The 26,435-nt window shown below is 39.6% G+C and overlaps 1 protein-coding gene across 7 annotated transcripts in view; it reads right to left on the bottom strand.

Moving 5' to 3' along the window:
* The window catches only part of MYOCD (myocardin), a 131,323-nt gene that overhangs the window by 51,611 nt on the left and 53,277 nt on the right, over positions 1-26,435 (bottom strand). For 3 of the 7 annotated variants that reach the window (XM_009432725.5, XM_511830.8, XM_063799006.1), the window contains exons 2-3: positions 10,637-10,702; positions 233-288 (exon numbers count right to left, since the gene is read on the bottom strand). In XM_009432725.5, coding sequence (XP_009431000.2) covers positions 233-288; positions 10,637-10,702 — 122 coding nt within the window. Of the gene's footprint in view, positions 1-232; positions 289-5,286; positions 5,331-10,636; positions 10,703-26,435 lie in introns of all 7 variants that reach the window. The other 4 variants (XM_063799005.1, XM_009432726.5, XM_054671032.1 and 1 more) reach the window with 3 other exon arrangements.

The raw sequence follows: 26,435 nt of genomic DNA on the forward strand, positions 1-26,435 counted from the left end.
TTGGGGACATTTTTTAAAAAAGCTAAAAAATAGGAGTTTCAAAGCTAATATAGTTGATCCTATTTCTATAGTTACCGGTTAATAGGAGTAAGATTCCACATGATATGAGGGCAGGGGACTGGCAAATTGATTGTGTTTGTTGTAGGAATTCTACACGCATCCACCAAGGGTTAGCATTCAGAGATTCATAACCTATAGTCTAAGCTTGGGTCAAGAAATTTGCAAAAATTACCTTGTCACTATCCAAATGTTTTCTTTGCTCATGGAATTCAGCTGGACGTTTCAGTGCTGAAACAGAAACACAAAAACGTGAGTGGAGGCTGGGTTAAGGGCATTGGTCTGTATCGCAGAGTATGCTGGTGTGCTTGCTGAGCTATGCACAGTAGGGAGGTGATTGCCTTTATTAGGCCACAAGCAATGAGAGAGGACAGGCCTGGAGGACACCAGCGGCCCTGAAGCCATAGGAGACAGAGGAAGTGGAATCGAAGCCTCAAACAGGGGGAGTAGCAGAGGCAGGATGTGCAACAAGAAGAGAAGTGATGGAGGCAGGGCGTTCCAAGTTCCGGAGGAAATAGAAGGGGTGGTGGAAAACTGAAAACAGAAATAACGCTCTGGTTTGAGGGAGAGGTGTAGACTTGGGTAACTACCACCCTCTTTGACTTTGCTCTGCCCTAGAGTGCAAAAGGCTCGGGGGATGACTGTGGTCTGTGTCTGTGGGGTGGGGTGGTGCTTTGGAGGAAGGGACTGTACTCTGGATAAAGTGTGTGGCTGGTAGGTCAGGAACATGCAACCAAGGGTGTTGAGTGAGAAGCAGAGAATCAAACTTTGAGGGCTGGAAGGAACCTTGGAGACAGGGAAGTTAACTCCAACTGTGAACAGAATGGGGAAACTGAGGTCCACAGAAATTGACTGACTTGCCCAGGATCAGTTAGGGCTAGGAGCATAGGTCCTGTGACAACTCTAACCTCTTTCAAGATGTGATATGTAAAATATTAACAACCAGTAGACACAGGCACTGGTCAGTCATACAGAACACACAGCAGCCGTGAACAACCTGGACGGAATGCCAGCCTTCACTCTCTTCCCATGACCTCCTCCTCATCACCCTTCATAGCACCTCTTTTGGGGATTTAATAAACTCCTTTGAGCAAAGAAGTAGAACATCATTTTGCAAAATTCTACATTTTGCCTTGATTTTCCTAATCTAGAACAATCTCAATCAGGAGCCACAAATAATCACTTTTCATGATTAGTGATGAGGTTGATTAGCAGTTACAGACTTGCATTGATTTTTTTTCCCCTGAATTGTATGTCTGGACAACTTGAGGAATCACATGATCCAGAGTTCCAATGTTACTAGAACAGTGGTCTACTGTAAGCTGCAGGTGATGAAATATTCTTCCAAATCTTGGCCAGCACAAAAATTAGGTTTCTGACCAGATCGGGGTGTGTGTGTGTGTGTGTGTGTGTGTGTGTGTGTGTGTGTGTGTGCGCGCACGTGCCTCATTCAACCCTTAAGACCATGCTGAATCTGAACATAGTTTTCAGCAGGGTTTGCTGGAGATCAAGCAGACATAGTTGTAGTCATGACGGCTACCATAATGGTAGTTGGCCATAGTATCCTCTTTAAGGATGCTGCTTGGGGGGTTAATAGGTCACGCTCTCTATAAATCTCCCTGTTCACCCTAACATTAACAATGTTTGCTGAAGGAACATGCAGAATTGCCCCATCTGGCTTCCTTGTGCCAAAAATAGTTGACAGGCATCCTTCTCACTTTGACCAAAGATTAAGAGACTTCCCTTCTTATAGAAAAAAAAATGAACATGCTTCTTGAATACCATTGATCTAGAAACTGTTTTTCAGTTATCTTTGCTTTCTGCTTTTTACTCTTAAAATGAGCTTCTCTGCAAAACCTCCCTTTTTAGATGACCCTTTTCTCCCATTTCTCCCAACTCAGTGATTCTGAGAAATTAACATGCAGCTGTCCTGTGTTGCGCATGCATTTTCTTTGAGTTGGGTCTGGTCATCATCCTTAATAAGGCTTGCCTTTTCCTGTGTTTGATCGCAGGTGGAATTTATGTCGAGGGAGTTCTGCAAAGCAACTCCCTTTCCCCCTAAGCAACCAGATTATGATACAAAGTCTGCTTGAAGTCCAGCGGGCCATTGTGGATCTACACAATCTGTATCAATACCTCTGTCCTATCTCCTGGTAATCATTTAGTTAGGTATTGTATATTAGTGTAGTTTAATTACTTACATAACCCAGAAAATGAATGGATCTTCGTGTGGCCTTATTAAGTGGTTAAAAAGAATAACATGCCCTTTTCCTCTAGAAACTCCCTGAAAGGAATAGCATGAATAGATCTTGGGATATCGCTGACATTCCAGACACAATTGGTTTTAACTGGGCTTGGGGTTTAGGAGGAATTTAATGGGTTCTCATGTCTCTGAGGCTGTTCAATTCTTATTAGCAAAGCTTATTAATTGTTCTAAGAAACACTGTATTTCCTGTATCTCAGCTTCGTAGAACTACAATTCATCACTTCTTGGTGTTAATAACTCCCCTGTGAGATGATTCACACGGTCCAGTTCTCTGATGCCAGGAGCACAAAGGTCTTCTGGAACCTTCTGCCACAGGGTGGAAGAAACTATCTCCATTTAGCAAGCACTTGGGAAGAAAGCCAGAGAGGTTCACATGCTGCATTTTACCACATGCTCTTCTCCTCAGAGGTTAAGGGGTGTTATATGGGCCACTGGCTTGAGGTCACACCATGGAAAACTATCCTGCCATGGGCCTGGGGTTGAGGTTTGCTTTCTCAGTGACTTCAGAGACCGTGGGTTTTAGCCACCTCCCATGAAGGCCAACAAAAGCAATGGTGCCCCCCACCTCTCAGTTGGGTTTTTGGAAAATACACAAAAAACCACTTCTGCTGCCAGCCTGGGGAGTATCAAATGGCAACATTTTGTATTTAAAGAACTTTGACTTTTAAGATTGAAAAGGAATTTGGATTCTAAATTTTTAAAAAAGTCCATGTGATTTTGAATTAAAATACTGTTGTAAATTCAATCAGCCACACATCTAACTCATTCTCCCTGGAGGAAGATTGATGGCTCCTCACAAGGGAATTTGTGTTCTTGCCTCAGAGTTTTGTTGTGGGCTATTCCTATTTCTGTCCCCAAAGCTATCGCTAATTTGGGTCAGCCGAGCATATAAACATTTGCTGACTTAGAACTTAGAAAAAAGATCCCAAGATAAGAACAGTCTTCCTGCAGTCCTCTGCTCTCCACTGTAACCTCGTGCCTCCAGCAGGATCCCAGAAAAAGGAGAAAACAGGTCGTGGAACCACAGAGAACTCATTGAAGGCAGGGGCCTCACTCCTCAGCACAGGGTAGGGTCCCTGGAGTTGGGCAACTCCAGCAACAGAAGCAGGGGCTGTACCTGGTGTTGGGCTGTGCCTGGTGCAGACCCTGACTTCTCTTAATGGGACCATTCAGCTGCAGGCTTGGAGCAATACCAGATCCATTGCTACTAAGAGGACCAAGAGGAAGAATTAAAGAACCAGAGACTTGGGGCAGCAACGAGTGCAGTGTTCTCTAAGTGCAGCTTCCGGACAAGCATCTTCAGCAATTGGGAACATGTTAGAAATTCCAATTCTTGGCTGGGTGTGGTGGCTCACACCTGTAATGTCAGCACTTTGGGAGGCCGAGGCAGGTGGATCATGAGGTCAGGAGTTCAAGACCAGCCTGGCCAAGATGGTGAAACCCTGTCTCTTCTAAAAATACAAAAATTAGCTGGAACCCAGGCGGCAGAGGTTGCAGTGAGCCAAGATCGCGCCACTGCACTCCAGCCTGGGCGACAGAGTGAGACTCTGTCTCAAAAAAAAAAAAAAGAAAAAAAAGAAAAAAGAAATCCCAATTCCTGGGCCCCAACCCAGCCCCACAGAATCAGAAACTCTCAGTAGAACCCAGGAATCTTTGTTTTAACAAGCCTTCTGGGTGATTCTGATGCAAAAGCTTCAGAACCGCTGTGATGGGATTTCTAAGTCCAGTGGATCTTGATCTAGGGGTGTTGGGAACTTAGGACTTCAAAAATGGAGCAATGAATCACCAGGACTGATTTTCAGCATTTCAAGAAGCTGAAGAGAAAGAGTATGTCTGTCCAGAGAAAGGCTGCTTGGACTAACAAAGCTGTCACTTTTCACTGCTCCTGCCTGGAATCATAGCAACTTGGTTTAGTTACGGTTGTTCTCATCAACAAGCACTAGCTGGTAAATTTATATACCATTAATTAGAAAATTAACTCAAAAACATAAAATTAACTATTTAAAAGATGCATGGATTAATAATTAATGCATGTAGGATTCTTTAGGTGGACAGGGAAGACAATACGATTTTAAACATAAGACCTATGGCAGTGATGGGTAGAATTAAAGAAGTCCTGGGTAACTAAATATTTGGGAACCATCCATTTGAGCTCTGTTCTTGCTCTGCCATCTACTTTTGGTATAACCTTGAGTAAGCCTGAGAGGTTTCCTGTGCTCTCAGTTTCCCACTTATAAAAATGGGCCTATTCATGTTTGTCTTCTCTCTGTCTTGGTTTTAAAGACAAATTGGGTCATGAGAATTTTTTTTTTTATATATAATGATAATGCTTTGGAGATTATATTTTCTTTTATGCTTGGAAATAAATTGCTAGTTCAGTACTCCAATGATAGTCTTAAGGGTCTGTTACCCCAATAATAGTCTTAACAGTCTGAAAACAGTGCATTTTCCCAATGTAGCTTTCTAATGTTCAAGATCTGGCTAGCATACTTGGAGAATTTGATTGCAACATCTGTGAACACTTTGGAATTTCTCAGAAGGAGGGTACAAAGACAAATTCAAAGTGTGCCTGCAATTACTAGTTTTCTAGTTTCTAAGAGCAGGGAAATGGAAAATTGAAGGAGAGATGGGGGAAAAGAAGGAAGGTCAGATTTTTGACCCAAATGGGATTGACATGAAAATCCAGGGCACCTTTTTCTATCTCTGAATTTGAGATGTTAGAAAGAAGGGAAGAGGCAGACAGATTAATTCCCTTGCGCCGTGTACTGCTCAGACAGCCAACAGTGTGTGGTAGGGTGCTGTGGGGGAAAAGCCAAGTCAAATGAATGCACTGAGAAAAGGAAGAGAGACTTTGTCCAGTCAACTTCTCAAAACTATCGTGAAGCTGCATGTGATATGGGTGCGGGAATTGCCCCGGTCATTCTTCTTGCTATTCAGAAGTACCACAAAATTCAGGGATTTACCAAGGTTTTGCAGTAAGTATGTGGCTGCTGTAGCTTGGATTAGTCTGCAAAAAAAATAAAGGCAGCACCATTCATAGACAGCTCATTGTATCTTTAAATTCATTTACATTGATCAGATCATGAAACCAAGCTGCCCAGACATTTCATTCTGGCCAGCAGGGGCTTTCTCTGAGACTCTGTGGACACGTAGCAGCCTCTCTGGGCCCCGTGTCCTCTCAAATCCACTTTAGATCTCTAATCTCATCTTCTGTATTCCAGGAGAATAAATTAAACCTTCTTTCATCTCTCCCCTGGGTTAAACATCATAGATTCACTTTAGTAGCAGAGGGAGAGGGAGAGGAAAAAGTCATCTTTCCTTCAATCTTCCTGGATAGCCATTCCCATGTAGTGGTGTGAAGTTGTCCAAAATCATTAAATGGGATGATTAAATGGGGGTGGTTTGGGGCCCCTCCTAGACTGGAAGCGCTTTGAAACAGAAGTTGAGTCTGACTTCTCTGTGTGTGTTCCCCAGAGCCTTTCTCACAGCAGAGGATTAATAAAGATTTACTGACATGCTCTATGACCAGTTTATTGAGTCTGATTTACATGGCTGGTCATCTTTCCACACTAAGTCTTCTGAAGCGGTTGGAATAAAATGGTGTTATTTAAAATTTTACCCAGGAGAGTGATACCCAGGGAGAAGAATTGCAGGAGAGAAAATCTGCATAAGAAATGATGAACAGGCCCAATAGGTCTAGGGAAGGAGGTGGACTCTCTGTCCTAATGCCACGAGAATGTAGAGAACCTTGATGTCCTCTTGCAACCTTGAGCCCAAAAGGGTGGGATAGTGAAGCCATTTCCTATGAATCCTGGTTAATGATGGCAAAGTAGGCAATTTGAAATCTCCATATTGAGATTTAGAGGTGAGATTTTGGAGATAAATCTAAACAATAAGTCCTTTAAGTAATATTTCTAAGTTAACTTTGAGAGACTATTTTATTAAGGTTTCATGCCGATTTTGAAAATGTGAATTTCACATCTGCCATTGTAAATGCACCTGGTCTGAGAACCCTTAAGTTGTTCCAGTGATTCTGTGTTGGCCTCAGAACCCTGCCTGTCTTGACTAAAAGTCAAGAGATGGTGCCTTTAAATTCATTCAAAGCACGTAAAGAGGGAAATTAGCCTAAACTCATAATGCCCACACATAAGAACAAAGTGAATGTTTAAGAGAAGTGATTCATGGGGATTATAAAAAACAATTTGTTGCTGGTTGCTAACCACTGTTTATTACTCAGCAGCAACCTCAAAACCTGCAGAATGCATGCCCAGGAAAAGGGAAGGAAGAAAATTTCAATCCATTTGGATTAGTTTCACTAGAATTACACATGATTCACCTCATTAGAGTCAAGCGGGGAGGAGCCTCATAATTTAATTATCAATTTGGAATGCAATTGAAGGGAGAATTGCCATACAGCTAAGTCAGTGAAACCTTTCATTCAATGCTCATCATGGCGAAGCATAGATTATGATGTAGAATCTGAAGCCACTGCATTTAAATCATTGTTTTATCTTTGGCATTTTCGCACGATACACTTTTTAAATTTTCTAAGTTCTAACTGAATTTTTTGGCCATAAAATGCCTTATGATAGCAATATAAGTGTTTTTAAAGGCCAAGCAATTCATTTTGAACGTTTGAAAAAAGGAGCCTAGGCGGGGATCAGGAGACACAGGTTCTGGCCTCAGCTCCTCCACAATAGGAAGGGGTTGCATGTTATCCAGTGGATAAGCCCTGAAGATTTAACCTAATGTAAAACTCAAGACTAACTGGTGGCAGGTGCTTCTGTCGACCAGTTAAAAATAGTATTGCTGGCCAGGCACGGTGGCTCACGCCTGTAATCCCAGCACTTTGGGAACCCGAGGTGGGTGGATCACGAAGTCAGGAGTTCGAGACCATCCTGGCCAACATGATGAAACCCGTCTCTACTAAAAATACAAAAAATTAGCCAGGCATGGTGGTACGTGCCTGTAGTCCCAGCTACTCGGAGGCTGAGGCAGGAGAATGGCGTGAACCTGGGAGACGGAGGTTGCAGTGAGCCGAGATCACGCTACTGCACTCCAGCCTGGGCGACACAGTGAGACTCTGTCTCAAAAAAAAAAAAATAGTATTTCTATTTGATAAGGACAATTAACAGTTCACTTAGCCATCAACTTTGAGTTTTGACAATTTATGACATGTTTAGAAAGATTGCAACTATTTCAAATCTTATGAATAAAGCAAGATTTTATGAATAATTTTATCTGGCATGCATTTACATTCTCATCAATCAAACTGCAGAAAATGGGACCATATTAGATGTAGGCTTTGGGACATCTGAAAAACCTCTTAGGCCTCTTCAACCTCAGTTTCATGAACATTAAAGACAAACAGGGATTGGGATAGGTCAGGGGTTTTCAAACTCTATTCTGAAGAGAACCAGCACTGCAGAGAGAATTATCAGGGGGCTTCTGGAAGGGACAAGGAGAGGCCCAGTAAATGGGGCATAGATCCTTGACACTGCCTCAGCCAGTGCATATATATGTATATATGTATACACACACACACACATATATATATAGTGCATAAGATGTAACAATTAAAAAATTAGAAAATCACAGAATTAGGTAGGCTCTGAGGATGATTAACTTTTCTTCCTTCCTCTTCCTTTCTCCTTTTCTTTTACTTTCTGTTTCAAAAAATTTAAATAATAGAATGAAAAAATAAAGTCTTCTTGTGTAAGGTAATGAGTTGCACACTGGATTATGCTTCTGTGTGCTTTTTTTATTTTTATTTACTTATTTATTTATTTATTTTGAGACAGAGTCTCGCTCTGTTGCCCAGGCTGGAGTGCAGTGGCACGATCTCTGCTCACTGCAAGCTCCGCCTCCTGGGTTCACGCCATTCTCCTGCCTCAGCCTCCCAAGTAGCTGGGACTACAGGTGCCTGCCACCACACCTGGCTAATTTTTTCTTTTTTTTGTATTTTTAGTAGAGACGGGGTTTCTCCGTGTTAGCCACAATGGTCTCGATCTCCTGACCTCATGATCTACCCACCTCTGCCTCCCAAAGTGCTGGGATTACAGGCTTGAGTCACCGTGCCCAGCCTGCTTCTGTGTGCTTTTTATCAGCTTTCCCCCTAATATCTTGACTCTCTCTGAGGGACCATCTTGCTTATTATTGTTGTCCCTAAAGTGCCTGGCACGGTCCCCTGTACATAGCCTGGTTTATAATAAAATTTGTTGAATTATATTGAACTGAAAATATCCTGAGGCCCTTGGTTCCTCTTTCCTTCTCCCAATTGTTTGCATTTAGACATGTTTCCTTAGGTGCCAGAGGAAACACACTGCTCTGCTGAAATGCATGTAGTTGCATGTTTAATATCTGATTGGACTGAAGAGGCTAACAATCAGCAGGTGAAGAGATGCATCCTATCTCTAGCTTCCTGAGAAGCGCTAAGTAGAAAAAGTCTGTACAGGCAGGGCCTGCAGTGTGCACCAGCCGTGACTTGGACACTTTTCCACAGCAGACTCTACACTCTTGGAAAGCCTGGTTGAAAGGAGGTAGCTGCAGATTGGGGAAAACCTTCATCATAGTGTGTGATTTTAAAATGCTTTATTATCTCATGACTTGTAGGATTTTTTTCTAGAAATTATCTTAATGATGCCATGGACTAATGATGCAAAATTTCTATTAAGTGGTATTTTGTTAATATGCATATTATTTGATTCTGGAATTCCTGGAGAACAAAATGTTATATTTCATTGGACTCTACTATACAAATGAACATTTGATTTATATAACTTACATGATAGGTATTATTTTACAATGTATGCTAGGGTTAATTACCATCTTCATTGGGTGTTTTTACTAATTTTCAGATTTAACCCCGTATCCCTCCAAAAATATTTATTCTCAGCCAAATGCCAGCTGCAAGACCCAGGCCCAGAGTATTTAAGCACATGAGTCAAACTTTAAATCAGATGCGTACAACTTGGGCTTACGGAAAGGTTGTGGGTCCATTTGCTCCATTTGCCTTTCCAGAATTAAAGAGAAAGAAACATCGGTGAAGGGATAGATTATCAGCTTTGAGTGAAATTGTCTTGACCTGATCTGACATCCGCAGACCTTTGGTTTCTTCCTGTCTTTAGCACCTCCAAAGAAAGGCTAAGATGAAACAGGCCACACATAGACTTGCTCCTTTGCTTCCTCAGCATAGTTGTCAACGTTGTTTAAACAGCCTTGAAATCACAGGGTGAGCTGTTTCTTTTGTACTTCACAAACCTCTAAAAGAGTTGTCCCACTTTAAGGTCACATACTGTTTACTATTGTAGAGCTTAGCCATGAACAAAGGATTACTTTTGAATTACAAAACAAGAGGCCTGAAAAATTCTTAGTTCTGTTCTGGCTCTGAAACAAAGACTAAACTTTCAATGTTTAGCCATGGGTCATAGCGCTTCAATATAACTAACTACACAACATTTTTTCTGACTAATGTAACTAACTACACTATATAGGGCTATACATAGGGCTTCAATACAACTAACTACACTACAGTTTTTCAAGGGCAAACTTCTGCTTGTTGTATACTGAACTCTGAAGTAACAGTCACAACAGCATTTTACAGACACCTGAATTTCTGCACAAGTCATTATAGATCTTGATTTTTAAATTTTGTTGGAGAGGAAGTTAGAATCTATGACCTAGAGCAGCTTTACCCATGACTTATTCATCCAGGGTACCCTTTTCTCTATTTCTACAGATAACCAAGAGTTAGCTTTCATTGCTGAATTGGTAGAAAATTTAAAATATATCTTCTAAAAGATACAATAATCCTTCTTCTTTTACCCAGTTCGTGGCCAGTAATTCAACATTATATCATTTATGCTAAAATGGTATTGCCACTCCACCTTCTAGAAAGGAAATACTTGACCAATATTCAATTACTTGTGGACTCCAATATCCCAAACAGAACTGAAATTCAGGAGGTGAGAAAAAGATGATGTAATTGATGCTTCTGGAAAGAATATTAATTATATCCAATTTTAAAAGTAGATGAGTCGGGGGTGCCCATAATGAATTGTGTTTACCCTGAGAACAAATCCACTACATTGGAATTTTAGGCATAACCAGTATCATTAAAAGGAGCCCCTTGCAGGTGAGTAGGTAGCAGTCAGGGCAAAGCATCCAAGGTCTGGGATTTCTGCTGATACCAATGCTTTGAAGATCTTCGGAGACCAATGCATTGGCTTAAACTAAATGACCTCTGAGGCACTTTCCAGCTCCCAAATGGTGTGGCCCTATGTATATCAGTAATTAAGAGATGCAGGTACTCACGTGGTATTATGCCTTGGTTAGCCAGTTGTTCCTGGGTCCTTCTTTGTTGAAGTCTTAACTGTAAAACTTAGAAAAGGGAGTGTTAGTTTGTGAGTTGGGCTAAATATCATTACAATCATTATATTTTCATTACACATTCATAGATCGTCTCATTTCTAAAAGAGTTCTGTAAATTATTTGAAGTACATTTTAATTTCTGTTGTAGACACAGTGGAAGAAGAAGGAGAGAAGCTGAGAAGGTTACAAGGTTTTGCAGTAAGTCTGTCCCAAACTAGAATTAGAATACTTGTCTCCTCTTTGAAGTGATTGTTATTTTCGCAGTGCCATGCTCTCTCTCTCTACACTCTGTCATTTGCAAGATAAATATCATCTAATTCCACTTGGTTGGCAACGAGTGATATCAAAAGGGGAGACAGAGTCCCACCTAGGTTCACATCTCATCTCTACCCCCTTAATAGCTGTGTATCCCTAAGCAAGTTGCTTAACCTCTCTGACCCTCAGTTTCCTCATTTGTAAATAAAAACAATGCCTACCTGGTGGTGTTGCCATAAAGTTTGATAAAACAATGTACGCACATTGCTTAGCAGAATGTCTGGCACATGTAATGACATTTTGATAAGTGGTAGTATTATGAGAATCTGGAATTCTCCTGGGAATTCAAAGAAGGACTATTGGAGTTGTACTTTTCTTAGAAAAATTAAAACACTGTAAAATTCTCAAAATTATACATTATAAATAAATATAAGTATGTTCCCAATATTATGTATCTATAACACAAATAGATTATACATATCATATACATGTAATAGTAAAAATTAAATAATATTGAATTATTAACTTCTGAGGGCAGTATTTACAATGTTCTCCTTCCCATTGCCCCTCTCCTCCAAACACATTCTATCTTTGGAAATTCAGACTCCTCCTCATGGATATTCCATTTTCTCTGTATACACTGACAAGAGAGAGCTTAAAGCTTGAATCCACTTGGATTAATCATCTGCTAAAATAAAAACCGTGTTTTCCAGAGGACTGCAACAGAACTTGGAGACTAGATAAGGCTCACAATGTCCAGAATACAATCTAAAATACTCTAACACAAAAAACTAGGAAAATGTGACCAATTCTAAATGGAAAAGACAATGAACAGATGCAAACCTCGAGATGAGTCAGATGTTGAAATTATCAGACAAATACTTTAAAATAGTTATTTCCAACTAGGTTCAATGAAGTAAAAGAAATGGACAAAAAATAGGAAATCTCAGCAGCAAAATAGAACACATAAAAAGAAACCAAGTAGAAACATTAAAACTTAACAATATAATATTTGGAATAAAAAATTATTGAATGGACTTAATAGAAGAATATCAAAGGAATGAGTCAGTAAACTTGAAGACAGATCAAACTGAAGAAGAGAGAGAAAAAAGATGAAAAAAAAAATGAGCAGAGCCTCAGGAACTAATGTGACAATATCTAAAAGTCTAACATTAGCCTCAGGGATCCGTGTGACAATATCTAAAAGTCTAACGTTAGGGAATTAGAGTCCCAGAAGCAGAGCAGAGTCATAGAGCAAGTTTTAATTTAATTGAAGTGGAGCAGATTAATGTCACATAAAATAGATATCAAGTCACAGAGTATTGTCAGAGATAAAGAATGGAAATTTCGTAATTATAAGAGGGAAGACATAGCAATTATAAATGGATATGCATTTAAGAACAGAACCTCAAAATACATGAAGCAAAAATGGACAGAATTAAAGGAATAAATAGACGATTTCAAAATCACAAAAACTTCCTGAAATTGGTGAAAAAAAAGTACAGATTCAAAAGGTTCAATAAACCCTACACCAAATATATTCACAGAAAACCACACTTAGATACATAATAATCCAATGGCTGAAGCTAAAGATAAAGAGAAAAATCTTAAAAACAGGTGGGGGAGACACAACATATTATATAAAGAAAAATGTTGATTTACATAGCCACAGAATTCTCTTCAGAAACAATGAAAGCTAGAAAATAAAAAACAAAAAGAGAAACAGATAAACACCCCGCCCCCCAATCTACCAACTCAGAATAGAAAATGACCTCTAGGAATGAAGGTGAAATAAAGATATTTTCAGGTAAAGAAAAAATAATATAATTTCTTACAAGAAATGCTTCAGTAAATTCTTCAGGCTCAAGGGAAATGATACCAGAAGATAACACAGATATTCAGGAATGAATAAAGAAAGTCAGAAATGGCAACTCTATTAATAAATATTAAAGATATTTATATTTCTTCTTAAACATATACAACTTTATAAGGAAAAATTATAACATTGTCTTGCGATGCTCTTAAGGCACATAGATGTAATACAGATTACAGTGATAACATAAAGGACTTCTTATGACTGCCAAATTTCTATACTTTACATGTAGTGGTATAATACTAACTATAGGTAGACTGTCACAGTTAATGATTATATTGTAACCAATAATAAAAACACAAAGGGTGTAACTAAAAAAACCCAATAAATTGAAACAATGCTAAAAATATCAAGTAATCCAAAGAAGGCAAGAGAGGGGGAATATAGGAACAAAAAGTATAGGGACAAAGAAAAAACAAGTAATACAATGGTAGATCCAAATCCAACCATGCCAATAATTACATCAAATTTTAATAGTTGAAATGCTCAAATAAAACAGAGTGTATCAGAAAGAATTTATAAAGGCCATATTCAATTATATGTTGTCTGCAAGAGACACACTTTATATATAAAGTGTCAGATTGGTTGAAAGTAAGTAGATGGAAAAAAGATATACCATACAGACAGCAAGCATAAGAAAGCTGAAATAACTATATTAATGCCACATAAAATAGACATCAAGTCTATTTTGTCAGAGATAAATAATGGAAATTTTATAATTATAAGTGGGAGAATTCATCAGGAAGACATAGCAATTATAAACGGACATGCATTTAAGAACAGAACCTCAAAATACATGAAACAAAAATGGACAGAATTAAAGGAATAAATAGACAATTTCAAAATGACAGTAGGAGATTTTAAGACTCCTCTCTCAACATTGGCTATAACTAGATTTAAAAAAAACACTAATGACATAGAGGATTTGAGCAATAATATCAAACATCTTGATATAATTAATATTTGTTTATCATACACCCAACAACTGCAGAATAAACATTCTTTTCAGGTGTACATGGCACATTCACCAATATACACTAGGCCATAGAACAAGTTTTAATAAATTTGAAATAATTGCTCTCATATAGAGTATGTTTTCTGACCACATTGGAATTAATTATAACTCAAAAGCAATATACTATTAACAAAAATATTTGGCAATACATTTCTAGATAATTCATAGTCAAAACAAAATCATGAGAGTAATTAAAAATATTTTAAACTGAATAATAAAAAATATACAACATATTATAACTATTTCATATCATAATTTCCCATAACCCATATTACAACTTATGAGATACAGCTAAAGCAGTGATGAGAGGGAAACTTAAGAGTTTTAAATACTTATATTAGAAAAAGAGACAGATTAAATCAGTGACCTAAGATTCTACTGTAAGAAGATAAAAAAGAAGTATGCTCATAGTAAGGAGAAATAAGAAATAATAAACATTAAAGCAGAAATCTTTATAATAGAAAACAGACAAGTAGTAGAAAAAATTGACAATGCCAAAAGCTAGTTATTTGCAAAGATCAACAAAACTGTCAAACTCCTAACTAGACTTATTTTATTTTATTTTATTTTATTTATTTTGAGACGGAGTCTCACTCTGTCACCGAGGCTGGAGTGCAGTGGCACGATCTCGGCTCACTGCAACCTCCGCCTCCCAGGTTCAAGCGATTCTCCTGTCTCTTCCTCCTGAGTAGCTGGGATTACAAGCGTGCACCACCATGCCAGGCTAATTTTTGTATTTTTAGTAGAGACGAGGTTTTGCCATGTTGGTGAGGTTGGTCTAGAACTCCTAACCTCAAGTGATCCACCTGCCTTGGCCTCCCAAAGTGACTGATTATAAAGGTAGAGAATAAAATTTATCAATAACAGGACTAAAAAAATGTGTTATAACCATATATTCTAGACATTAAAGATAATGAGAAAATATAATTAACAAATTTGTGTTAATAAATTAAACAACTTAAAGTGGACACATTTCTTGAAAACTAAAGCTTACCAAAATTGATACCAAAAACACAGAAAATCTGAATAGCAATATGTTTATTAAATCATACATTGATTATTATAACCCCCCCACACACATACACACACATACAAAAATATTCAGGCCCCGGCAGTCTTACTGGTGAATTTCTATCCAGATGTGATAGGAACAAGTTGTTTTCCAAGTTTTCCATTAAATAACACATTTTATACATTATACCAATTATAAATAAGAATTCTCAATTATTTTATCTTTCAATATCATAGATCTTAATCAAATGAAGACAAAGTTTATAAAAATCTCCCATTGCCTCAAGCCTGTAATCCCAGCACTTTGGGAGGCCCAGGTGGGCGGATCACGAGGTCAGGAGATCAAGACCATTCTGGCCAAAATGGTGAAACCCCGTCTCTACTAAAAATACAAAAAAAATAGCTGGGTGTGGTGGGGGGCGCCTGTAGTCCCAGCTACTCGGGAGGCTGAGGCAGGAGAATGGCGTGAACCCGGGAGGCAGAGCTTGCAGTAAGCTGAGATCGCGCCACTGCACTCCAGCAGTCTGGGAAACAGAGTGAGACTCCATCTCAAAAAAAAAAAAAAAAAAAAAAAAAATTCTCCCATTGCTAGAGTTAGCCAATTAGAAGACTCTTTCAGTTCTCTAGATATTAAGCCATTTTGACTTAGATTGAGCTGGACAAAGAAGTGGAAATGGAAACAAAAGACGAAAATATTAAAAACACTTTGAACAAAAAGAATTAGAAGAGTTTGGGGACATGAAGGAGGATAGAAATATATGCTTATTGACTGGTTGTGGTGGCTCACGCCTGTAATCCCAGCACTTTGGGAGGCCAAGGTGAGTGGATCACGAGGTCAGGAGTCCAAGACCAGCCTGGCCAACATGACAAAACCCCGTCTCTACTAAAAATACAAAAAATTAGCCAGGCCTTGTGGTGGGTGCCTGTAGTCCCAGCTACTCGGGAGGCTGAGGCAGGAGAATTGCTTGAACTGGGAGGCAGAGGTTGCAGTGAGCCGAGATTGTGCCATTGCACTCCAGCCTGGGTGGCAAGAGCAAGACTCCATCTCAAAAAAAAAAAAAAAGAAATATATATTACTATCTTTCAAGAGGTTGTTAGTCTGGGATCTTTGGATATGTTGCAAGAAATATAGCTACTTGATGTATGCAACTATATCTGCGTATATGCATTATTTTCTTGCATATGGGTCCGTAGCACACATTAGATTCCCAAAGAAAGCCAAGGCTTCCAAATTTAAGCTCCTTTAATTTAAAGCTTAAAGATTTAGGGTTCTGAAAACATGTATCAGAGTTATGTTATAATAAAGTTGACAGAGAACTCTGAAAAAACGATGAGCATAATTTTAGACAACCTGAATTTTTGTTGTCCTGGTAAATATGAAATAAGGTGCCTGATAAACAATTGAGATATAGGGCTGGAGAAAGGCTGAGAGGTTAGGGCTGGAACACTGATTTCGGGCATCATCTTTAAGTAAGTGGCCACAAAACATTTTAGCAGAATTTCTAAAAGAAGAGAAATATATGATCAAAGAAGGCTGGGCATGGTGGCTCATGCCTGTAATCCCAGCACTTTGAGAGGCCAAGGCGGGTGGATCACTTGAGGTCAGAGCTCAAGAGCAGCCTGGCCAAAATGGTGAAACCCCATCTCTACTAAAAATACAAAACTTAGCTGGGCATGGTGGTGCATGTCTGTGATCCCAGGTACTGGGGAGGCTGAGGCATGAGAATCACTTGAACCCGGGAAGCGGAGGTTGCAGTGAGCCAAGATTGGGCCACTGCACTCCAGCCTGGGCAACAAGCAAGACCCTGTCTCAAAATATATATATATATTATCAGAGGAGAGGAGAGATAAGACAAAAACAGAGAGAAAAATTCCATTACAAATAATGAAAGTATGACATTAAAGAGGGTCTGGGGCCGGGCGCGGTGGCTCATGCCTGTAATCCCAGCACTTTGGGAGGCCGAGGCGGGCAGATCATGAGGTCAGGAGATCGAGACCATCCTGGCTAACACGGTGAAACCCCGTCTTTCCTAAAAATACAAAAAATTAGCCGGGCGTGGTGGCGGGCGTCTGTAGTCCCAACTACTCGGGAGGCTGAGGCAGGAGAATGGCGTGAACCCGGGAGGCGGAGCTTGCAGTGAGCTGAGATTGCGCCACTGCACTCCAGCCTGGGCGACAGAGCCAGACTCTGTCTCACAAAAAAAAAAAAAAAAAAAAAAAAGAGGGTCTGGTAGGAGACAAAATTTCCAAAATTTCTTTGCTTCTATATGGAGAAATCACTGGCCTACTTGACATCACTCATTTCCGTACTTCTTTTTTTGGTTTAATTGTTTGCAGATTTTTCAGTTATAAAGATTGAAGGCATTAATTCGTTACATTCGTTCAACCATTCATTACATGTTAGACTGCCTACTATGTGAAAGCATTGCTTGCTGTTGACATACAGTGGTGAATAGGAGAGTTACTATTCTCATGACCGTAACATGCTAGCTGGGGAGATAAACTCAATTTTCCCTGAATACAAAATAAATTCCTCTCCCTCTCACCTCAAGAACTTGGTCTTCAAGGGCCCTGTTAAATCACTGATGCTGTATGCAAAAATGTTGCTTGCATGTGTGTAAATGCGTATTTCTATGGACTGGCTTATGACTTTTATCAGATTTTCGGAAGTCTCTGAGACTTACAAAAGTTAAGAACCTTCAGTTCAGATCTAGACTAAACCATCTCACATCTTTCTTTTCTTATTTTTATTAGTGGGTTATCTCCTTGCAATACATGTTACGCAGCATTAGCAGATCAATTTCCGTAAACTCCCTTTTTATAAGATTACTTCGTATAGCATCTTGCGGTGGCTCCTTATGCTAGCCTTTGAGGTCTTTTCCTATATGCACATTATTCCCCACACAAACTCTCTTTTCCAGTTCAGTCTGCCCCTCCTGAGCCTAACCTATGCATTCACATTCTTTGCCTTTGATTATGATATCCCTGCATACGGAATTTGGTATATGGTTTGAGGCTAGGCTCTAACTCTAATTTATCCCAAATAGTTGGGAAACTATATATAACTGCCACTTATTAAAAAATTTCCTTTGCTTACTGATTTATAATGTCAACTTCTTCATTTACTTAAGTTCTAATATAAGCCACAATCTGTTTCTAGGTGCTAAGTTCTAATTCGTATTAATTTATACTTCCTTTTTTTTTTTTAGCAGCAAAAATACTAAATGTTTTCTGTTTCAAGATGGCAAACTGAGCAAACACCTGATTCCTATAAATAACAGAAATGGTAGTTTTAAAAATGTATACCTAGGCCGGGGGCAGTGGCTCAAGCCTGTAATTCCCAGCACTTTGGGAGGCCGAGATGAGGTCAGGAGATCGAGATCATCCTGGCTAACGTGAAGAAACCCCATCTCTACTAAAGATACAAAAAATTAGCCGGGCGTAGTGGTGGGCGCCTGTAGTCTCAGCTACTCAGGAGGCTGAGGCAGCAGAATGGTATGAACCCAGGAGATGGAGCTTGCAGTGAGCCGAGATTGCGCCACTGCACTCCAGCCTGGGCGACAGAGCGAGACCCCGTATCAAAAAAAAAAAAAAAGTATATATATATATATATATATATATATATATATATATATATATACACATACACACACCTAAACCAGAAAAGAAGAATGAGATTCCTCAGCGGATTGGAACCCTAAGTAATTTATGAAACACACAAAACATATGGGATTGGATTGAAAAACTAAGTTCTAAGATCTGCAAGTGAGGAATTGAAAGCTGTGCCAAGAGCCCTCCATGCCAAGGAGCAGGAGGGGACCCAAGGCTCAATCAAACAGGATTGTTAGCTGGGGTACTGAGACAGGAGCTCTACCCCTGTGACATCCTGTATCTGTCCCTACATTGGACTAGGCATTGGTTATGGGGCATGGGAATGTCTGTCTGCAGGTCTTCAAGTGGTAGCAGCAAATCCAGCCTGTTTGGAGACACAGCGATGGGCCCTATAGATTGCTGACAATATCCAAGAGCGTCATGATTTCTTCATCCTCTGAAACTAGCTCCTGGCTCATCCTATTCCTCCCTTACAATCCTTGAATTCACCAAAACACAAGTATCAGTGACATGTGTTTTCTCTGTAAGCTTGCTCACCTGTGCACTGTCTAACAGATATCTGCAAGGGCACGATGTTAGGGTACAATCAAGAATCGCCTAATCTGGGAGGAATATCAGCAGTATGAAAGAAAACTCTAAACTTAACCAAAGGAAAGAACATACCCTTAAGGTAACAGTATGAACAAAGGGAACAGGCCTTTCTCAGAAACAGGCAAGATAATTCATCAACAGAAAAATAATACATTAACCACCTCACAGCCATCAGGATGGCTACCGTCCATAAAACAGAAAACAAGTGGTGGCATGGATATGGAGAGATTAAAACCCTTGTGCACTGTTGATGGGAATGTAAAATGGGCAATTACTGTGGAAAAGAGTATGGCAGCTCCTCAAAATATTAAACACAGTATTACTGTATGATCCATCAATTTCACCTGTGGGTATATACTCAAAAGAATTGAAGGCAGGGACATGAAGAGATACTTGTACATCTACCCTCATAGCAGCATTATTCTTAATAGCCAAAAGGGGGAAGTGACACCAGTGTCCATCGATGGACAAAGGATAAACACAATGTGATATATTTATAAAATGGGGCCGGGCACAGTGGCTCACACTTGTAATCCCAGCACTTTGGGAGGTCGAGGCGGGCGGACCACGAGGTCAAGAGATTAAGACCATCCTCGCCAACATGGTGAAACCCCGTCTCTACTAAAAAAAATAGGAGGTGGAGGTTGCAGTGAGCCGAGATTGCACCACTGCACTCCAGGCTGGTAACAGGGCGAGACTCTGTCTAAAATAACAACAACAACAACAACAACAAAGGAATATTATTCAGCCTTAAAAGGAAGGAAATTCTGACATGCTACGACATGGATGAAACTTGAAGACATGATGCTGAGTGAGATAAGCCAATTACAAAAGTAGAAACACTATATGAATCCACTTATATAAGGTACCTAGAGTAGTCCATCTCATAGAGACAGAAAGTAGAAGGGGGGTTCCAGGGGCTGGGAGAAGAGAGAATGGGGGGGTTATAGTTTAATGCAAACAGAGTTTCAGCTTTGCAAAATCTTAGTGATGATTATACAACAATGTGAGTGTACGTAATGTCACTGAATTGTACAGTTAAAATGGTTAATAGGGTACATTTTATGTGTATTATACAACAATTCAAAAAATTAAAATTCAAAAAATAGTATCTTTCCTATTAACACTAATCGCAAAGTAAAAATTCATTCATTAAAATAAACTCAACTAAAAATGAATTTGTGAACTAGAAGATTGAGCTAAACTGTCCTCTTAGAATGTAGCACAAAGGGATAAAGGGGTAAGAAGCAAAAACAATATGAGCTTAATGCAGAAACATTGCAAAATATAGAAGAGCTTCTAGGAGAAAACATACTTATCTGCTCTGGTCTTAATGTTTGTGTCCCTCCAAAAGCTATATGTTGCGATCTTAATCCTCAAGATGATGGTATTAAGAAGTTTGAGAGGTCACTAGGTCATGTGGGCACAGCCCTCATATTTGGGATTGGTGCCCTTATAAAGGAGGCTTCAGAGAGCTGTCTGGCCCCTTCCACCATGGGAGGAGGCAGTGAGAGGTGGACTTCTATGAACTAGGAAAGGGGCCCTCATCAGACACCAAGCCTGCCTGTACCTTTAACTTTCCAGCCTCTGGAACGGTGAGAAATAGATTTATTGTGGCTTATGAGTTACCCAGTTTATGGCATTTGGTTATGGCAGTCTGAATGGACTAAGATCATCTCTAAACTAGGGATACTTCGTGCTAATATTTCATTCATGAAGTTTAGGTCCTTTTTCCTATATGTTTGTGTGGGATCACATTATAAGGGTTCCTTCATTAGCTGATTTCTATTAGTATATATCAAAGATACATTCACATGCCATTTAATACCCATCAAATGATGCTATTTTAGTAGCTGTAGAGCTACTAAATTTCTTTCCTTTTTTTTTTTTTTTTTTTTTTTTGGTTATTCCTTAAGTCATTGAACCATTGGCCATTATTGAAGGTTTAGATTTCTTAAAGTTTTAACATTAAAAATCACAGTGGACATTCTTTCTAGTTGATTTTTGGCCATGTCTTTGATATTACATTAAGAAACACTCCTAGAAGTAGAATGATTTCGTCACAGGAAATGTCAAATTTGAAGGCGTTTGGTACGTGTGACAATAGCTCTCCTAAAAGGTTGTTCTGATCTTCCCACAAAGTATGACCAGGTTGCCCATTTCTCTTGGCCTTGTTGCTCCTATCACATGGAAGCTACTGGAATCTTTCTCTCCTCTGAAGCTGGAGGCCTGGCTGCTGGGTCAGGGTCTAACTCTAAAGGGAGTGGGGAGAGAGCTAAGTCCTGGATGATCTCAGCAGTGGAATTCGTCCCTGGGTGGCTTCTTCTCCAGGTTCAGCTGAGCTTTGATACTAGAGATTGAGCTCGAATGAACCCATCCCTCTCTGCGGCTGCTTCCCACTGCAGATAGGAGAGTCCTGACACTTCAGACAGAAACCTTGCCCCACTGGCCTTATGCTTGGTGAAGCTGCCTTGCTCTCTGGGCACAGCCACCTGCAGCTTTTGCTTGGCCCCTTCCCGGATGCCTTTTTGTGCTTTGCTGAGCAGAGCTTCCCTTCCCTTCCCTGCTTTCAGCTTGCTGCGCCCATTTGTGTCCCAGAGCTCCTGGCAAACCTCCATGAACCCATCATAGCTAAAAGTACTGTTTGAGCAGAAGGTTACTTTTTGGCCCATGCCTTTTTCCACTCCCAGTTCTACCCACCTCTAAGTGACAGGTATTCCTGGAGTTTTCTCTTCATTCACCTTTTTGGGGACCTCATTCTTATCTTTGGAAGGTCGTGGGAAGTGAGTTCTTGGTGTCTTTTCTACATCATCCCAATGTTTTATCAACAGCAGAAATCTCTCTCATGATTCTGACATTTGGGTGTCAGTCTTTCTAGGCTTCCAGAATCAAAGCAGTATTTTTTCTATTCTTGCATTCTTTTGGCCATTGTCATCAGAATTGGGAGTCATATGTTTGTGTTTAAGTCATCTCTTTACTCAGAGGTCTGGGCTTTGGATTCTGATTTCCTCATTTGAATATTCTTGTTCCAGTGCTACACCATTTATTTTATTCTAGACTAATGATATATATTTTCATGTCTGGTAGGGAGCACCTTATTTTATTTTATTTTATTCTATTTTATTTTTTTTTTTTGAGACAGAGTCTCTCTGCGACTCCCAGGCTGGAATGCAATGGCACAATCTTGGCTCACTGCCACCTCTGCCTCCCAGGTTCAAGCGAATCTCCTGCCTCAGCCTCCTGAGTAGCTGGGATTACAGACACACACCATCATGTCCAGCTCATTTTTGTATTTTTAGTAGAGACAGGGTTTCACAATGTTGGCCAGGCTGGTCTTGAACTCCTGACCTCGGGTGATCCGCCCGCCTCGGCCTCCCAAAGTGCTGGGATTACAGGCGTGAGACACCGTGACTGGTCTATGTTTTTGTTTGTTTGTTTGTTTGTTTTTTTAAAAAAACATAAATGTCCCATGACAGCTCCACCCTGTGATTTTTCTCCAAAATGAACTTCAGGAACAAGTAGCAAGTTCTACCACCACCCTACGCATGTACCTTCCTAAAGAAGGGAAAATATGTTCCCTTAATATTCTATAATCATAGAATAGGTGTGAAGCCTATTGAGTCAGAGAAGCAGCCCACTGTTTAATAATTATTTAAAAATGCATAGAAACTTGTGGGTCAAGTATAGTGGAGAACCAGGACTAGATTCCACGCTTGCAGCTCGGGGCTGGAACTAGGTTCCAACTCAAGAATGGGAGCTAAACTATCTCTGCACAACACGGGGGCTGCGACCAGAGAGTGTAGAGTTTAGAAAGTGATAAACTCACTAATGCCTTCCCAATAATCCTGTGAAGTTGTTAACTATTATTTGTTGTTAATATTAAGGTTATTGCTATGTACAGATAGGTGGGCCAGGGCTCTTGGAAATTGAGGGTTAGGAAGCTTGGCAGAGTGCACTCACCTGTGCCTGGGAGAGAAAGCAGAGGCACTCAGAAGAGGGAGAACCAGGTGCGGCTGTATAGGTCTCCTTAGAGTTTCAGGTTGAACAGGAGGGAAATATCAGGATTGAAGGACATTGTGACATTTTGCTTATTACTTAGACAGTCACCTCTGCCACATGCCCGCTGCTGGTGGGCAGGCCTTTCTTGATGCCAAAGAGAAGCAACAGGATGGGGCAAGGACACTGGGAATGGAAAACATAGATTTAACTTTGAGTCTGCCAAGCGTCATAATCCTCAATGTCCAAGAGCCCCAGCCTTCTATATAGATAGCATCTGTATATAGCTGTAATCTCAGTATTAACAACAAATAATGGTTAACAACTTCAGGATTATTGGGACGGCATTAATGAGCTTACCACTTTCTAAACTCTACAAGGTTATCAAAGACCTTTGTGCATTGTATCGATAATGGCTGCTTCACAAGAAAGCCCACCTATTTTCTGGATGGCAGAATCTAAAGAAGAAAAGCAAGCTTTAGGTTGCGATGGGAATGCAAGCATATACCTTTTAAAAAGTCATTACTGCCTTAAACATTGGCTGTGCCCAGGAGTGATGGTCCCTTAGAAGAGGTTATGCCATTTACATGAAGGGAAAACTGAAGGCACAGGAGTAACACATCACGTCGAGTGAGATGGAAAAGGCAGAAAATGAGGTGAATAGAAGAAGCTGAGTCATTAATTCACTACAGGTCAGTTCTTTCCTATTCCTTTCTTTTATTCCTTTTCCCTCTCTCTCTCATGTTGATAATTCCTAGTAAGAAAGTTGAAAGGGGCTGATTATTAACAGAATTGAAAAGTGCCAGTCTTGGGGACTGAAGTGTTTTACATAAATCATCTATTTAAATCTCCCAATAGTCCTTGAGGAGTGTGTATTATTATCCCCTGGTCATAGCTCCTAAGATATAAAAGCTCATCCAAGGCCATAGAGTTATAAACTTAGGCAGGCAAATTTCCAACCATGATTTTGGACTCTAAACTTTTATCTCATGAGTGTAAGTTCCAAATGGAACTATTAATATTTGGATGAGAAAACAGTAACTTTAGTCATATTATACCTTGTGTTTTAATGTATTTCTTCCATTTGGTGCGAGGGTGAAGGGTATGTCTTTTTAAATGAAGAATCAGAAGCCATTAGAACATGAGGCACGTTTCATGCTACCTGCCCCCTAGTAACTCAACATAAGGGATGCTCAGCTCAGAATCACTGTCCATAGTGTCTCCATGGCAACAGTCAGGTAGGGTACCGTTTTCTTTCTGAAGCCAACAGGCAGCTGGGTGACTGTTCTGACCAACACAGGTGATGGCCCCGACCAAGTCTCCAATTAGAATGAGGCTCCTGAATGATCCCAGACTCTGATGGCATCACATGGAGACGTTGCCATGGTTTTGATGACAAGTATTGCTTTTCTGAGGATTGCAAAACACTTTATGTTCCAACCCCATGCTCGCTCATTCTTCACAGAGTGGAAAATGTGTCTCCTTGGCTGAAATGTTCCTCTTGAGTCCAGCCCAAAGATGACATTTTTAGGAAAGTTTGAGAAGAATCCTGTGGCTGTTACTGAGTCACGATAGAGTAGAAATGGATCTTTTCTATTTAAAGAGTTTTGAGCTACTGTTTGAAAATGTCACATTGCTAGGGAACGGTGAAAATGGAAAACTTTCCATTCGCTATCAACAAAGAAAGGTCATTACCGAATGTGCAACAATAGAGCTAAGAACTTCTGCCACCTGTCTACAAAGGGATTAGGAAGTTGTTGGGAGTTAAATTTAAGAATATTAGTGAATATGCTTGGGGCTTTAAAAAGGGATTGCTCATCTGGAATTGGACACACGTAATTCTAGATCCCATTCTGCTACTAAATAGCTATTGCTTTTGACAGCTCCCAGAGCCTTGCTGGATCTCGGTCTCAATATTAATTGAAGAAAGAGTTTACATTAGATTTGATCAGGATTTCCCCAATTTACCTGATATAAAAACCACCTGGGGGGCTTGATAAACACAAATTTCCCTGGTCCCCTTCCTGGAGACTATAGTCTAGTATGTCCGAGGTAGACTGGGAATACATTTTCACAAACATTCCAGGAAATTCTGAGAAAAAAAGTATGTTTGAGAAATCGAAATAAGCAAATATGCTACATGCAAAAATGAGACCATTTTTTATACTATTTTGTGCCTTGCTTTTCCATTTTTTTCAATATGTTCTTACTTTTTATGTGGGTTTGTATATATGAACTCTCATTCTCTATGGCCACATAGTATTTCATTATGCTTCAATATCTATTTAATCCCTTTTTACTGTAAACTTAATTTTCTTTCCTTCAGTAAAGATGAGCCATTTTGTACTCTTACCAGGACTATGGGAGTGTCTTAACTTCACTACGACCTTATTAACAATGGATGATGCCACTGAAGAAGAAGAAAAAAGCTTTGCTAATTTGATAAGTAACAATGGTATCTCGTTATATTTTTTAATGAGTCAAACATGTTTTCTTAGACTTTTTTACTATTAGTATCTTTTCTTTTGCAAACTGTCTGATAACATTCTTTGACAGATTTTCCACTGGGATTTTTTTTCCTTATAGACTTAGGAGATCTATTTATATTTGAAGTACATTAAACATAGTCAGTCATCTATGTTGTGAATTTCCATTGGTTTTTTTAGTTTGCCTTTCAATCTTGTGATGATTTTTGGCATTTAACATCTCTATATGCAATCCCTTAGAATATTCTTTTATGATTTCTATCTTTGATGTATACTTAGACCTTCTCCATCTCCAGATTATGTATCACTGAAATGTTCTTACATATTTATGTTTTGGTTTTTACATTTGCATTTAACTTTTCAGTGCATCTGGAATTAATTTTAGTGTATAGTGTTACAAAAGGCTCTAATTATTTTTTTCAAAAAAACTTTTTGAGACTGAGTCTCGCTCTGTCACCCAGGCTGGAGTGCAGTGGTGTGATCTCGGCCTACTGCAACCTTTGCCTCCCAGGTTCAAGCGATTCTCCTGCCTCAGCCTCCTGAGTAGCTGGGATTACAGTTGCCTGCCATCATGCCCAGCTAATTTTTGTATTTTAGTAGAGACGGGGTTTCACCATGTTGGCCAGGCTGGTCTTGACCTTCTGACCTCAAGTGATCCGCCTGCCTTGGCCTCCCAAAGTGCTGGGATTACAGGTGTGACCCACTGTGCCTGGCCTCAAATTGTTAATTAGTTGTTCTAATATCATTCATTTCTATATCAAATGGATTTTAGATATATTGTTTGTCATATAATATATGCTTACATAACATCAAATCTGTCTCTACTTTTTCTTTACATCCTGACCTAAATATTTTGTTTTGTTTGGTGTCAGACTAGGTTTATATCTGACAAAATATATACTT

The sequence above is a fragment of the Pan troglodytes genome, chromosome 19, assembly GCF_028858775.2.
Source record: "Pan troglodytes isolate AG18354 chromosome 19, NHGRI_mPanTro3-v2.0_pri, whole genome shotgun sequence".
NCBI lineage: Eukaryota > Metazoa > Chordata > Mammalia > Primates > Hominidae > Pan > Pan troglodytes.